We start from the raw sequence: 15,753 nt of genomic DNA on the forward strand, positions 1-15,753 counted from the left end.
CATAAAGTCCCTGGTCATACTCTCTAAATGCCTCGTTTATCTTCCCTGGCTCTGACACCACGGGCGAAATTCTCCGACCCCCCGCCGGGTCGGAGAATCGCCGGGGGCTGGCGTGAATCCCGCCCCCGCCGGTTGCCGAAGTCTCCAGCACCTGAGATTCGGCGGGGGCGGGAATCGCGCCGCGCCGGATGGCGGGCCCCCCCGCGCGATTCTCCGGCCCGGATGGGCCGAAGTCCCGCCGCTAAAATGCCTGTCCCGCCGGCGTAAATTAAACCACCTACCTTACCGGCGGGACAAGGCGGCGCGGGTGGGCTCCGGGGTCCTGGGGGGGCACGGGGCGATCTGGCCCCGGGGGTGTGCCCCCACGGTGACCTGGCCCGCGATCGGGGCCCACCGATCCGCGGGCGGGCCTGTGCCATGGGGGCACTCTTTCCCTTCCGCCTCCGCCACGGTCTCCACCATGGCGGAGGCAGAAGAGACTCCCTCCACTGCGCATGCGCGGGAAACTGTCAGCGGCCGCTGACGCTCCCGCGCATGTGCCGCCCGGAGATGTCATTTCCGCGCCAGCTGGCGGGGCACCAAAGGCCTTTTCCGCCAGCTGGCGGGGCGGAAATTCGTCCGGCGCCGGCCTAGCCCCTTAATGTTGGGGCTCGGCCCCCAAAGATGCGGAGCATTCCGCACCTTTGGGGCGGCGCGATGCCCGTCTGATTTGCGCCGTTTTGGGCGCCAGTCGGCGGACATCGCGCCGTTTCCGGAGAATTTCGCCCCACATCCCCAGCCCCAGTCCGGATCTTCAATATTTCCCTGGATGCATCCTGCCTCCGCAGCTGGTGCGCCAGCATACGACTCGCCTTCTCCCCATAATCGTATTGCACCCCTCTTGCCCTACGCAGTTGCCCTACCGCCCTCCCCGTTGTCAGCCTGTCAAATCTGCTCCCATGTCTTATGGGATGGGATGGAAGTGGGCCTCGATAAAGTTCTCTTTCGGAGGGTCATTGCAAGCTCGATGGACCGAGTCTGCACTGTAGGGATTGTATGGAAGTAGCGAGTCCCTGCAGATTTTCTGCAAAAGCAGCAACTTTGCGTCGTCTGTCTGGAAATTTTCAATCGGAGCTATGAAGCCAGTGTTCACTTGTTTGGGGGAATAAAATTCAAATATCCAAGCTGTTAGTGGACTAATTACCCTGTGTCTGGATTAGTAAGATGGAGAACGAGAGGTAAATTTGCACTGACTGCTTGTGAATTATTCACAATTATTCGTGCAAGCTTGATCATACTGTGACATCTGCAGTGTAATAAGCAGTAAATTACCTGATGTGTATTCTGTTCCCTCATTCAGTTTCACTGCTGTGGAAGTGCCCAGTTCACAGACTGGTTTCCCCCCCGTCAAGTCCCAGATTCCTGTTGTAAGGTTCCTGCTGCAAACTGTGGGAAAAATGTGACTGCTGCCAACATATACCAAGAGGTGAGTATCCATTCCCGATTGCTCGTCTTTCACGTGTCTCGGTGCCGACAAGGTGGGAATGGGAGGGTGGGAAAGAGGAAAGAAGTTCCAAGTCGCTGTCTTAAGACCTTTCGGCCGTAGTAAACTGAGGGGAGGGGAATTGTATAGAACTCCCCTCTGGCTGTATGGCTCACATTGAATGTATACAGTGAGTATTACAATTGTATAGAAGCACCTCAAAAGTGCAACTTGATCTATGTGGAAAAGTTAAACCTTTGCACCATTTTGGAATGTCTAATGTTTTTTGGACTGGATGCACCTCAAGAGTGCAGCAAGATGTATGCAGAAAACGTGAATATTATTGCACTTCGTGTGATGGCCATTTTGAAGTGTTTGCCATATTCTTCCAGATTACAAATGAAGCAAATTTTTGCGACAACAAAAAAAGGACAAGTTCCCCTGCCCCATGGTTCTCATGAGGCAGGCTGCATCAGTGTGCAGCCCAAGTAGAGAAACACTGGGAGCGTTTGATCTTTGGATTTTTGCCATCACTGTCCCTGACCTGTCCTGCTGGGAAAGTTTGGCACAATTGATGTGCTCAGGGAGTTTAGCATCCATTTTCAGCACGTTAGCAAGGGGGGAACCTTGGTACACATCAGAATATCTGGCAAGTTTGAGTCCTGGTGGGGTAGGCTTGCAATTAGTGCAGCTTTTTGAGTTGACTCTCGCTCATCTAGCTGAAGTCATGAGCAGTACATTTGGATCATGTGGTGAAGCTGCCCTGTACCTCTGCTGTCTATAATCCTTCTATAGAGCGTTTTGGAGATCTTCAGTGGGATTCTCCGTCGGCAAGGTCCTCCACTTCGCCGCTAACACACTCACGCCTGCGGGTTTCCCGACATCGTGAGTTGGCCACAGTGTCAAGTCCCATTGGCCGGCTGCGGGAGCGGGGGAACCCGGGGCTGGCGGGACAGAGAATCCCGCCCTTTCTCTTTTGAGGTTGAAGAAAAAATTAAAACATTTAGCGAGTTGGGTTCACCTTGTGTTGTTGCTTCTGCAGTCTTGCTAATAACTTGCATTGTGATCATTCCCTTCTCCCTAATGCACTTTTTGCCTTTCAGTAACTATGTTTTAATGATCTTTTTGTTCTCCCCACCTTTTTTCTGTTCGTAGGGTTGTGTGAATGTTATTAATACCTGGCTTAAAAACAACATTGTGATTGTTGCAGGCGTGGCTCTTGGCATTGCCTTATTCCAGGTAAGGGGAATTGTACAGTTGCAGTGCGACACATATCTGTAAAGCAAAATTAACAGCCAGCACATCCCTGGCTGTTTTCAGTCAGCTCTTTAACTGGAGTAATGAGGCTAAGGATCCCCTTAACTTTACTTGATTTCATCAAAATGTGACTGGTGCATGTGTCCTAGCCTTGTGCAAACATCTCTCTTCCCTTCACAAATGATTAGCCAAGAAAGAACTTGCGACGGTGAAAATTGGACGACCAAACCTAGACCAGCAGAACTTTTAAAAAAAAATGTAAATTACCCAATTATTTTTTTTCTAATTAAGGGTCAATTTAGCGTGGCCAATCCACCTACCCTGCACATCTTTGGGTTGTGGGGGTGAGACACACGCAGACACGGGAAGAATTTGCAAATTCCACACGGACAGTGACCCTGAGCCGAGATCGAACCTGGAACCTCGGCGCCGTGAGGCAGCAGGGCTAACCACTGTACCACCGTGCTGCCCAGACCAGCAGAACTGATCATTAGGAAGGGAGGATGCTTGTGCTGTTTCATTGTAATCATTTTTTAAAAAAAGGATGAGTTTATGATTAGTAAACAAAAAGAAATCGCCCCTTTTTTGAATTTGGTAGAGTAGTTTGTAGTTGGACCATTTTTCGCCAAGCTGCAGTGTCTTTTGTTTTGGGGGGATCCCTTATTAGCCAGGCACCTCGTGTGACGAGTGAAAATGGTCCTGCAGAGTGTGGCTCCAGGTGTGAGGACTACTTTCGCAAGAGCAAACAAGCCAAAGTATTTAGGCTTATAAATTTATGAAGCATTTTGAGACATCAAGCTAGGAAAGTCTATCTCTTCTGGTTAGTTGCCTCAGCACCAGGGACCTGGGTTCAATTCCGGCCTTGGGTGACCACCTGTGTGGGGTTTGCGCGTTCGCCCCGTGTCTGCGTGGGTTTCCTCCGGGTGCTCCGGTTTCCTCACACAATCCAAAGATGTGCAGGTTAGGGAGATGTGCCATTCTCAATGTGCAGGGTTATGGGGAAAGGGTGGAGGAGTGGACCGAGGTAGAGTGATCTTTTTGGAGGGTCGGTGCAGACTCGAAGGGCTGAATGGCCTCCTTCTGCCCTTTAGGGATTTTGGGGAGAGTCAAGGGGTCACCAATTTTAAAAATTGAAGTGAGCTGAGAGAGAGAAGATGGGAGAAGGAGGAGAGAACAGCGCATTGGGAGTTACTCAAAGGAGTGGGCACGGGAGCAATAGGTCAGAAGGTGAGAGCATTGAGGGAGAACTAGGGAATAGGGACAGTGTGGCTCTGAGGCAGCGCAGACGGGGAGAAGTTGCTGAACACAGCGGGTCTGGTGGCCTGAAGTGCATATGTTTTAATGCAAGGAGCATTACGGGTAAGGCAGATGAACTTAGAGCTTGGATTACTACTTGGAACTATGATGTTGTTGCCATTACAGAGACCTGGTTGAGGGAAGGGCAGGATTGGCAGCTAAACGTTCCAGGATTTAGATGTTTCAGGCGGGATAGAGGGGGATGTAAAAGGGGAGGCGGAGTTGCGCTACTTGTTCAGGAAAGTATCACAGCTATACAGCGAGAGGACACCTCAGAGGGCAGTGAGGCTATATGGGTAGAGATCAGGAATAAGAAGGGTGCAGTCACAATGTTGGGGGTATACTACAGGCCTCCCAACAGCCAGCGGGAGATAGAGGAGCAGATAGGTAGACAGATTTTGGAAAAGAGTAAAAACAACAGGGTTGTGGTGATGGGAGACTTCAACTTCCCCAATATTGACTGGGACTCACTTAGTGCCAGGGGCTTAGACGGGGCAGAGTTTGTAAGGAGCATCCAGGAGGGCTTCTTAAAACAATATGTAAACAGTCCAACTAGGGAAGGGGCGGTACTGGACCTGGTATTGGGGAATGAGCCCGGCCAGGTGGTAGATGTTTCAGTAGGGGAGCATTTCGGTAACAGTGACCACAATTCAGTAAGTTTTAAAGTACTGGTGGACAAGGATAAGAGTGGTCCGAGGATGAATGTGCTAAATTGGGGGAAGGCTAATTATAACAATATTAGGCGGGAACTGAAGAACATAGATTGGGGGCGGATGTTTGAGGGCAAATCAACATCTGACATGTGGGAGGCTTTCAAGTGTCAGTTGAAAGGAATACAGGACAGGCATGTTCCTGTGAGGAAGAAAGATAAATACGGCAATTTTCGGGAACCTTGGATGACGAGTGATATTGTAGGCCTCGTCAAAAAGAAAATGGAGGCATTTGTCAGGGCTAAAAGGCTGGGAACAGACGAAGCCTGTGTGGCATATAAGGAAAGTAGGAAGGAACTTAAGCAAGGAGTCAGGAGGGCTAGAAGGGGTCATGAAAAGTCATTGGCAAATAGGGTTAAGGAAAATCCCAAGGCTTTTTACACTTACATAAAAAGCAAGAGGGTAGCCAGGGAAAGGGTTGGCCCACTGAAGGATAGGCAAGGGAATCTATGTGTGGAGCCAGAGGAAATGGGCGAGGTACTAAATGAATACTTTGCATCAGTATTCACCAAAGAGAAGGAATTGGTAGATGTTGAGTCTGGAGAAGGGGGTGTAGATAGCCTGGGTCACATTGTGATCCAAAAAGACGAGGTGTTGGGTGTCTTAAAAAATATTAAGGTAGATAAGTCCCCAGGGCCTGATGGGATCTACCCCAGAATACTGAAGGAGGCTGGAGAGGAAATTGCTGAGGCCTTGACAGAAATCTTTGGATCCTCGCTGTCTTCAGGGGATGTCCCGGAGGACTGGAGAATAGCCAATGTTGTTCCTCTGTTTAAGAAGGGTAGCAAGGATAATCCCGGGAACTACAGGCCGGTGAGCCTTACTTCAGTGGTAGGGAAATTACTGGAGAGAATTCTTCGAGACAGGATCTACTCCCATTTGGAAGCAAATGGACGTATTAGTGAGAGGCAGCACGGTTTTGTGAAGGGGAGGTCGTGTCTCACTAACTTGATAGAGTTTTTCGAGGAGGTCACTAAGATGATTGATGCAGGTAGGGCAGTAGATGTTGTCTATATGGAGTTCAGTAAGGCCTTTGACAAGGTCCCTCATGGTAGACTAGTACAAAAGGTGAAGTCACACAGGATCAGGGGTGAACTGGCAAGGTGATACAGAACTGGCTAGGCCATAGAAGGCAGAGGGTAGCAATGGAGGGATGCTTTTCTAATTGGAGGGCTGTGACCAGTGGTGTTCCACAGGGATCAGTGCTGGGACCTTTGCTCTTTGTAGTATATATAAATGATTTGGAGGAAAATGTAACTGGTCTGATTAGTAAGTTTGCAGACGACACAAAGGTTGGTGGAATTGCGGATAGCGATGAGGACTGTCTGAGGATACAGCAGGATTTAGATTGTCTGGAGACTTGGGCGGAGAGATGGCAGATGGAGTTTAACCTGGACAAATGTGAGGTAATGCATTTTGGAAGGGCTAATGCAGGTAGGGAATATACAGTGAATGGTAGAACCCTCAAGAGTATTGAAAGTCAAAGAGATCTAGGAGTACAGGTCCACAGATCACTGAAAGGGGCTACACAGGTGGAGAAGGTAGTCAAGAAGGCATACGGCATGCTTGCCTTCATTGGCCGGGGCATTGAGTATAAGAATTGGCAAGTCATGTTGCAGCTGTATAGAACCTTAGTTAGGCCACACTTGGAGTATAGTGTTCAATTCTGGTCGCCACACTACCAGAAGGATGTGGAGGCTTTAGAGAGGGTGCAGAAGAGATTTACCAGAATGTTGCCTGGTATGGAGGGCATAAGCTATGAGGAGCGACTGAATAAACTCGGTTTGTTCTCACTGGAACGAAGGAGGTTGAGGGGCGACCTGATAGAGGTCTACAAAATTATGAGGGGCATAGACAGAGTGGATAGTCAGAGGCTTTTCCCCAGGGTAGAGGGGTCAATTACTAGGGGGCATAGGTTTAAGGTGAGAGGGGCAAAGTTTAGAGTAGATGTACGAGGCAAGTTTTTTCCGCAGAGGGTAGTGGGTGCCTGGAACTCACTACCGGAGGAGGTAGTGGAGGCAGGGACGATAGGGACATTTAAGGGGCATCTTGACAAATATATGAATAGGATGGGAATAGAAGGATACGGACCCAGGAAGTGTAGAAGATTGTAGTTTAGTCGGGCAGTATGGTCGGCACGGGCTTGGAGGGCCGAAGGGCCTGTTCCTGTGCTGTACATTTCTTTGTTCTTCTTTGTTGTTGAGTGTTGTGCTGTAATTTTGTGTGACTCAGTGGGCTGAACGCCACCTGCTTGTTGGGTGTGGGTGCCCAGTACCTAGGCTGGCACTAATGGTCATTGGCTAGTTCCCAGAGGCATGCAGGATAACTATGTAACTGACCTATGCTTCTAGGGAATGGATACTTAGTGATGTGAGTAGATGAAGGCAGTAGTTAAACAAAGTGCCACTTTTTTCTGGCAGCTGGGAAATGGGAACTTGGGGCTATGGCCGTTTTGTTTGCAGTTCAGTAGAATGCACCGAGGTCTTGAGCTGACACACTGGTTACCCAAGAATTTTGGACCTGGAGAGGTTTGGGGCAGGGCAGGAGTAGGCCCTTCAAGCCTACTCTGCCATTCAAAAAGATCATGGGCGACCTGGTTGTAGTCTCAAACTCTACTTTCTGTCCATCTCCCCTGCCCCCTACAACAACTACCCTTGTCCATCAAAATGTATCCAACTTGGCCGTGAATCAATTCATTGACCCAGCTGTCTGGGTCAAGAGGCTCTCTACCCTGTCCGGATTCTCGGTCTTAACATGGTAGACCTCTTAACCTGTTCCCCTGGTTCTAGTCTCTCTCACAAGTTGAACCATCCTCCCTCCCCTATTAAATCCCCTCCGCATCATGTTTCAATAATATCATCCCTCATTCATCTGTGTAAATTATACATTATGATGTGGCACCTGCCATCTCATACCAGGCAGTCCAGTCAAGTGTTTCTCAACCTACTGTGGGATCAACAGAACTCCTGAACCCAACCACCAAGGTTGAGAAAATGCAGAACCCAGGAATTCAAACCTTTACCAAACAGCATACAATGCTTTGATTGCACTTACCTTGGATGGTTCCTTGGTTTAGAGAGCTTGGGGAAAGCGATGTAAGAGAGGCTAAGAACATTACGCTCTTGACGTATCCTCTTGTTCAATTGCCTGTAACTGTTGTTGATCTTGTGAAATATTGAAAATAGGAGCAGGAGGAGGCCATTCGGCCCTTTGAGCCTGCTCCACCCTTCATTATGATCATGGCTGATCATCCACCAATAGCCTGATCTCTACCCCCCCCCCCCTTCCTTACCTCAAGTGCCATATCATCTTTTTATTAAAAAATTTTTTTTAGAGTACCCAATTATTTTTTTTCCCAATTAAGGGGCAATTTAGTGTGGCCAATCCACCTATCCTGCACATCTTTGGTTGTGGGGGCGAAACCCATGCAAACACTGGGAGAACATGCAAACTCCACACAGTGACCCAGGGCCGGGATTCGAACCCGGGTCCTTCGCGCCGTAGCCCCAGTGCTAACCACTGCGTTAGATGATTGATGCAGGTAGGGCAGTGGATGTTGTATATATGGACTTCAGTAAGGCCTTTGACAAGGTCCCTCATGGTAGACTAGTACAAAAGGTGAAGTCACACGGGATCAGGGGTGAGCTGGCAAGGTGGATACAGAACTGGCTAGGCCATAGAAGGCAGAGAGTAGCAATGGAAGGATGCTTTTCTCATTGGAGGGCTGTGACCAGTGGTGTTCCACAGGGATCAGTGCTGGGACCTTTGCTCTTTGTAGTATATATAAATGATTTGGAGGAAAATGTAACTGGTCTGATTAGTAAGTTTGCATACGACACAAAGGTTGGTGGAATTGCGGATAGCGATGAGGACTGTCAGAGGATACAGCAGGATTTAGATTGTTTGGAGACTTGGGCGGAGAGATGGCAGATGGAGTTTAATCCGGACAAATGTGAGGTAATGCATTTTGGAAGGTCTAATGCAGGTAGGGAATATACAGTGAATGGTAGAACCCTCAAGAGTATTGAAAGTCAAAGAGATCTAGGAGTACAGGTCCACAGGTCATTGAAAGGGGCAACACAGGTGGAGAAGGTAGTCAAGAAGGCATACGGCATGCTTGCCTTCATTGGCCGGGGCATTGAGTATAAGAATTGGCAAGTCATGTTGCAGCTGTATAGAACCTTAGTTAGGCCACACTTGGAGTATAGTGTTCAATTCTGGTCGCCACACTACCAGAAGGATGTGGAGGCTTTAGAGAGGGTGCAGAAGAGATTTACCAGAATGTTGCCTGGTATGGAGGGCATTAGCTATGAGGAGCGGTTGAATAAACTCGGTTTGTTCTCACTGGAACGAAGGAGGTTGAGGGGAGACCTGATAGAGGTCTACAAAATTATGAGGGGCATAGACAGAGTGGATAGTCAGAGGCTTTTCCCCAGGGTAGAGGGGTCAATTACTAGGGGGCATAGGTTTAAGGTGAGAGGGGCAAGGTTTAGAGTAGGTGTACGAGGCAAGTTTTTTACGCAGAGGGTAGTGGGTGCCTGGAACTCGCTACCGGAGGAGGTGGTGGAAGCAGGGACGATAGGGACATTTAAGGGACATCTTGAGAAATACATGAATAGGATGGGAATAGAGGGATACGGACCCAGGAAGTGTAGAAGATTGTAGTTTAGTCGGGCAGCATGGTCGGCACGGGCTTGGAGGGCCGAAGGGCCTGTTCTGTGCTGTACATTTCTTTGTTCTTTGTTGCGCCACGTGTCGCCCCGCAAGTGCCATATCTAACTGCTGGGAAGGATCTCCCACAGCAAGAAACCTGTTCTCAAGTGGGCAGTGAAATTTAAACTTCATAAATAATAATTAAATCTCTTCATTGTCACAAGTAGGCTTACATTAACACTGCAATGAAGTTACTGTGAGAATCCCCTAGTCTCCACATTCCGGCACCTGTTCGGGTCACAGAGGGAGAATTCAGAATGTCCAATTCACCCAACAGCACGTCTTTCGGGACTTGTGGGAGGAAACCGGAGCACCCGGAGGAAACCCACGCAGACACGGAGAGAACGTGCAGACTCCGCACAGACAGTGACCCAGCGGGGAATCGAACCCGGGACCCCGGCGCTGTGAAGCAAGTGCTCACCATTGTGCTACCATGCCGCCCATATTATTGAACCAATTAAGAGCACACTCAACGATGCGCCAGGGGCTAATGGCAGCATTTGAAGTGGTGTGGGCAGGGACCTGGTATGAGATAGAATATAGACATAGAACATAGGGCCTGTTCTGTGCTGTATTTTTCTATGTTCTATGTCTATATTCTATCTCATACCAGGTCCCTGCCCACACCATTTCAAATGCTGCCATTAGCCCCTGGCGCATTGCTGAGTGTGTTAAAGTCAGCCTACTTGTGACAATGAAGAGTTTTAATTATTATTTATGAAGTTTAAATTTCACTGCCCACTTGAGAACAGGTTTCTTGCTGTGGGAGATCCTTCCCAGCAGTTAGATATGGCACTTGCGGGGCGACACGTGGCGCAACAAAGAACAAAGAAATGTACAGCACAGGAACAGGCCCTTCGGCCCACGATGTTGTGCCGAACGTTTGTCCCAGATTAATCATAGATTATCATAGAATTTACCGTGCAGAAGGAGGCCATTCGGCCCATCAAGTCTGCACTGGCTATTGGAAAGAGCACCCTACCCAAGGTCAACACCTCCACCCTATCCCCATAACCCAGTAACCCCACCCAACACAAAGGGCAATCTTGGACACTAAGGGCAATTTATCATGGCCAATCCACCTAACCTGCACATCTTTGGACTGTGGGAGGAAACCGGAGCACCCGGAGGGAACCCACGCAGACACTGGGAGGATGTGCAGACTCCGCACAGACAGTGACCCAAGCTGGAATCGATCCTGGGACCATGGAGCTGTGAAGCAATTGTGCTATCCACAATGCTACCGTGCTGCCCTTAAGAACAAATTAATCTACACTATATCATTTTACCGTAATCCATGTACCTATCCAATAGCTGCTTGAAGGTCCCTAATGTTTCCGACTCAACTACTTCCACAGGCAGTGCATTCCATGCCCCCACTACTCTCTGGATAAAGAACCTACCTCTGATATCCCTCCTATATCTTCCACCTTTCACCTTAAATTTATGTCCCCTTGTAATGGTTTGTTCCACCTGGGGAAAAAGTCTCTGACTGTCTACTCTATCTATTCCCCTGATCATCTTATAAACCTCTATCAAGTCGCCCCTCATCCTTCTCCGTTCTAATGAGAAAAGGCCTAGCACCCTCAACCTCTCCACGTAAGACCTACTCTCCATTCCAGGCAACATCCTGGTAAATCTCCTTTGCACCTTTTCCAAAGCTTCCACATCCTTCCTAAAATGAGGCGACCAGAACTGTACACAGTACTCCAAATGTGGCCTTACCAAGGTTTTGTACAGCTGCATCATCACCTCACTGCTCTTAAATTCAATCCCTCTGTTAATGAATGCGAGCACACCATACGCCTTCTTCACAGCTCTATCCACTTGAGTGGCAACTTTCAAAGATGTATGAACATAGACCCCAAGATCTCTCTGCTCCTCCACATTGCCAAGAACTCTACCGTTAACCCTGTATTCCGCATTCATATTTGTCCTTCCAAAATGGACAACCTCACACTTTTCAGGGTTAAACTCCATCTGCCACTTCTCAGCCCAGCTCTGCATCCTATCTATGTCTCTTTGCAGCCGACAACAGCCCTCCTCACTATCCACAACTCCACCAATCTTCGTATCGTCTGCAAATTTACTGACCCACCCTTCAACTCCCTCATCCAAGTCATTAAAGAAAATCACAAACAGCAGAGGACCCAGAACTGATCGCTGCGGTACGCCACTGGTAACTGGGATCCAGGCTGAATATTTGCCATCCACCACCACTCTCTGACTTCTATTGGTTAGCCAGTTCGTTATCCAACTGGCCAAATTTCCCATTATCCCATGCCTCCTTACTTTCTGCATTCTTGATGCAGAAAGCATTCTTGTCAAGCTGACAGAAATTGGAAACTGCACAGAGTAGACCTGATGGCCGCCTTGTATCCATCAAGATCTCTCTATAGTAATGCGAGAAATGACCAGTTCAGTTTTAGTGTTTAAAATATCTTTTCGTTTTTTTCCAGCTCCTCGGAATCATCTTCGCATGTGTGCTGATGAAAGGCATCAGAAGTGGCTATGAAGTGATGTAGTCTCCATCTTAAACGCTGACATTTGTCGATATATATTTTGTCCTTTTTTTTTTTTTTGCCACAACTGTGAATGTTAATCGCGATGAAAATTCTTTCCTTCAAAGGAAATTAATGTCTACTTTTTTCTATCCTGCTTTTGATGGTTTTTCAAAAAAAAATGTATAAATACTGAAATGTAAATGATAGACTTGCCCACCTGCAGCTTATCTCTTTCGGGCATCCTCCGTTCCTCTGAGAGGACTACAGATTCAGCGCACTCTGAAGAAAAGCATCTTCTGCAGGATCACCATCCTTCCTCCTTTTGGAGCCTTGCCAAATAAAACAAAATGCTGCTGGGCCATATTCTAATGTGCGGCATATCCCCCGCCCTTGCTCAAGGGAGTCTTTGGTATTGGATGGTTTTGAGTAGGACAGCACATGGCTATAGGTTGCCTTAATTGAGACAACCAGGCACTCTGCACGCTCCACAACTTGGTTCAGTTGAGTGGCCTCTATCGTCTGACAGCGTTTGGTGAGCATCTGCAAAACCTTTTTTTGTGTGTGTGTGCGCGCACAAAGGGGGGGTTGGGGATGGAGGGAAAAAGTAGGGAAAGATGCTTAAAGTTTTAAAGAAGCCTTTGCCATCAACTTTATGGCTTTGAGGGCAGGAATGCACCCCCCCCAAACCGCTTTTAGGTAGTAACTGCAGGAATCTAAGCAACGCGCCATGGGCATGGTGTGAATCATTTCACTGGTATTTAGTTGCCTTGGTCCGAGAACCTTGGCAATCAGGGCACACTTGGCATCCTTGTAGTTGAAATGCATCCTTGCCTGTGCCACTCACCACCTCCAGTGCCCCCTCCATCTTCATTGGGTTTGTCTACTGGTTAGGTTCCTCTGATTACTTTATCACTTTGTCTTTGCGCTCTCTCTCCCTCGCTTTCTCTCTCGCTCCCTCGCTTTCGCTCTCTCTCCCCCTCCCACGCGCGCGCGCTCTCTCTCCCACCCGCTCTCTCTCTCTCCCACCCGCTCTCTCTCTCTCCCACCCGCTCTCTCTCTCTCCCACCCGCTCTCTCTCTCTCCCACCCGCTCTCTCTCTCTCCCACCCGCTCTCTCTCTCTCCCACCCGCTCTCTCTCTCTCCCACCCGCTCTCTCTCTCTCCCACCCGCTCTCTCTCTCTCCCACCCGCTCTCTCTCTCTCCCACCCGCTCTCTCTCTCTCCCACCCGCTCTCTCTCTCTCCCACCCGCTCTCTCTCTCTCCCACCCGCTCTCTCTCTCTCCCACCCGCTCTCTCTCTCTCCCACCCGCTCTCTCTCTCTCCCACCCGCTCTCTCTCTCTCCCACCCGCTCTCTCTCTCTCCCACCCGCTCTCTCTCTCTCTCTCCCACCCGCTCTCTCTCTCTCTCTCCCACCCGCTCTCTCTCTCTCTCTCCCACCCGCTCTCTCTCTCTCTCTCCCACCCGCTCTCTCTCTCTCCCACCCGCTCTCTCTCTCTCCCACCGGTCTCTCTCTCTCCCACCCGCTCTCTCTCTCTCTCCCACCCGCTCTCTCTCTCTCTCTCTCTCCCACCCGCTCTCTTTCTCTCTCCCACCCGCTCTCTCTCTCTCCCCCACCCGCTCTCTCTCTCCCCCACCCGCTCTCTCTCTCCCCCACCCGCTCTCTCTCTCCCCCACCCGCTCTCTCTCTCCCCCACCCGCTCTCTCTCTCCCCCACCCGCTCTCTCTCTCCCCCACCCGCTCTCTCTCTCTCCCACCCGCTCTCTCTCTCTCCCACCCGCTCTCTCTCTCTCCCACCCGCTCTCTCTCTCTCCCACCCGCTCTCTCTCTCTCCCACCCGCTCTCTCTCTCTCCCACCCGCGCTCTCTCTCTCCCACCCGCGCTCTCTCTCTCCCACCCGCTCTCTCTCTCTCCCACCCGCTCTCTCTCTCTCCCACCCGCTCTCTCTCTCTCCCACCCGCTCTCTCTCTCTCCCACCCGCTCTCTCTCTCTCCCACCCTCTCTCTCTCTCCCACCCGCTCTCTCTCCCGCCCGCTCTCTCTCTCTCCCGCCCGCTCTCTCTCTCTCCCGCCCGCTCTCTCTCTCCCCCGCCCGCTCTCTCTCTCCCCCGCGCGCTCTCTCTCTCCCCCGCGCGCTCTCTCTCTCCCCCGCGCGCTCTCTCTCTCCCCCGCGCGCTCTCTCTCTCCCCCGCGCGCTCTCTCTCTCCCCCGCGCGCTCTCTCTCTCCCCCGCGCGCTCTCTCTCTCCCCCGCGCGCTCTCTCTCTCCCCCGCGCGCTCTCTCTCTCCCCCGCGCGCTCTCTCTCTCCCCCGCGCGCTCTCTCTCTCCCCCGCGCGCTCTCTCTCTCCCCCGCGCGCTCTCTCTCTCCCCCGCGCGCTCTCTCTCTCCCCCGCGCGCTCTCTCTCTCCCCCCGCGCGCTCTCTCTCTCCCCCGCGCGCGCTCTCTCTCCCCCGCGCGCGCTCTCTCTCCCCCGCGCGCGCTCTCTCTCCCCCGCGCGCGCTCTCTCTCCCCCGCGCGCGCTCTCTCTCCCCCGCGCGCGCTCTCTCTCCCCCGCGCGCGCTCTCTCTCCCCCCGCGCGCGCTCTCTCTCCCCCGCGCGCGCTCTCTCTCCCCCGCGCGCGCTCTCTCTCCCCCGCGCGCGCTCTCTCTCCCCCGCGCGCGCTCTCTCTCCCCCGCGCGCGCTCTCTCTCCCCCGCGCGCGCTCTCTCTCCCCCGCGCGCGCTCTCTCTCCCCCGCGCGCGCTCTCTCTCCCCCGCGCGCGCTCTCTCTCCCCCGCGCGCGCTCTCTCTCCCCCGCGCGCGCTCTCTCTCCCCCGCGCGCGCTCTCTCTCCCCCGCGCGCGCTCTCTCTCCCCCGCGCGCGCTCTCTCTCCCCCGCGCGCGCTCTCTCTCCCCCCGCGCGCTCTCTCTCCCCCGCGCGCGCTCTCTCTCCCCCCGCGCGCGCTCTCTCTCTCTCTTCCCCCCCCTCCCCCCACGCTCTCTCTCTCTCTCTCTTCCCCCCCCCCCTCCCCCACGCTCTCTCTCTCTCTCTCTCTCTCTTTCCCCCCACGCTCTCTCTCTCTCTCTCTCTCTCTTTCCCCCCACGCTCTCTCTCTCTCTCTCTCTCTCTTTCCCCCCACGCTCTCTCTCTCTCTCTCTCTCTCTTTCCCCCCACGCTCTCTCTCTCTCTCTCTCTCTCTCTCTCTTTCCCCCCACGCTCTCTCTCTCTCTCTCTCTCTCTCTCTCTTTCCCCCCACGCTCTCTCTCTCTCTCTCTCTCTCTCTCTTTCCCCCCACGCTCTCTCTCTCTCTCTCTCTTTCCCCCCACGCTCTCTCTCTCTCTCTCTCTCTCTCTTTCCCCCCACGCTCTCTCTCTCTCTCTCTCTCTCTCTTTCCCCCCACGCTCTCTCTCGCTCGCTATCCCTCTCGCGCTCTCTATCCCTTGCTTGACAAAAGGGTGTGTACAATTCCTTTGCCCACATCTTGTGCGGATGTGTATTCTTTAGCTCCCGCCATGGAGTCTGCTTTGAAATATGTTTTGGGCCATGTGGTTGTGTAGTCCTCATGACGTGTGGCGCACTTGAAGCTTTTTTTAAGGAGGTTGTGCGTATCAAGATGTGTCATCTGCTTAACTGCAGCAGTGAGCTGTGTTGTGCAACCTGCCGTCACAGCCAGAGGTCTTCGAAAGCATTGCTTGTCTGATAATGGCACGGTACTTTTCATCCCTTTCTCCAATTTCTTCCCGGGCTTTGGATGGCTGCATGTGCGTGGGAGGGATGTGTTGTGGAATAAAAAGATCTGTTCCCCCTTTTCTTTCTCCCCCGCCCAGTGACTTGCTAT

At 51.6% G+C, this 15,753-nt stretch overlaps 1 protein-coding gene across 1 annotated transcript in view; it reads left to right on the forward strand.

Annotated features, from left to right (window-relative positions):
* cd63 (CD63 molecule) overlaps positions 1-12,975 on the forward strand; it is a 63,302-nt gene extending 50,327 nt beyond the window's left edge. The window contains exons 5-7 of the mRNA XM_072493834.1: positions 1,340-1,465; positions 2,618-2,701; positions 11,898-12,975. Coding sequence (XP_072349935.1) covers positions 1,340-1,465; positions 2,618-2,701; positions 11,898-11,963 — 276 coding nt within the window. The 3' untranslated portion in view covers positions 11,964-12,975. The remainder of the gene's footprint in view (positions 1-1,339; positions 1,466-2,617; positions 2,702-11,897) is intronic.
* Positions 12,976-15,753: the final 2,778 nt, after the last annotated feature.

Source organism: Scyliorhinus torazame, chromosome X, assembly GCF_047496885.1.
Source record: "Scyliorhinus torazame isolate Kashiwa2021f chromosome X, sScyTor2.1, whole genome shotgun sequence".
NCBI classification, from domain to species: Eukaryota; Metazoa; Chordata; class Chondrichthyes; order Carcharhiniformes; family Scyliorhinidae; genus Scyliorhinus; species Scyliorhinus torazame.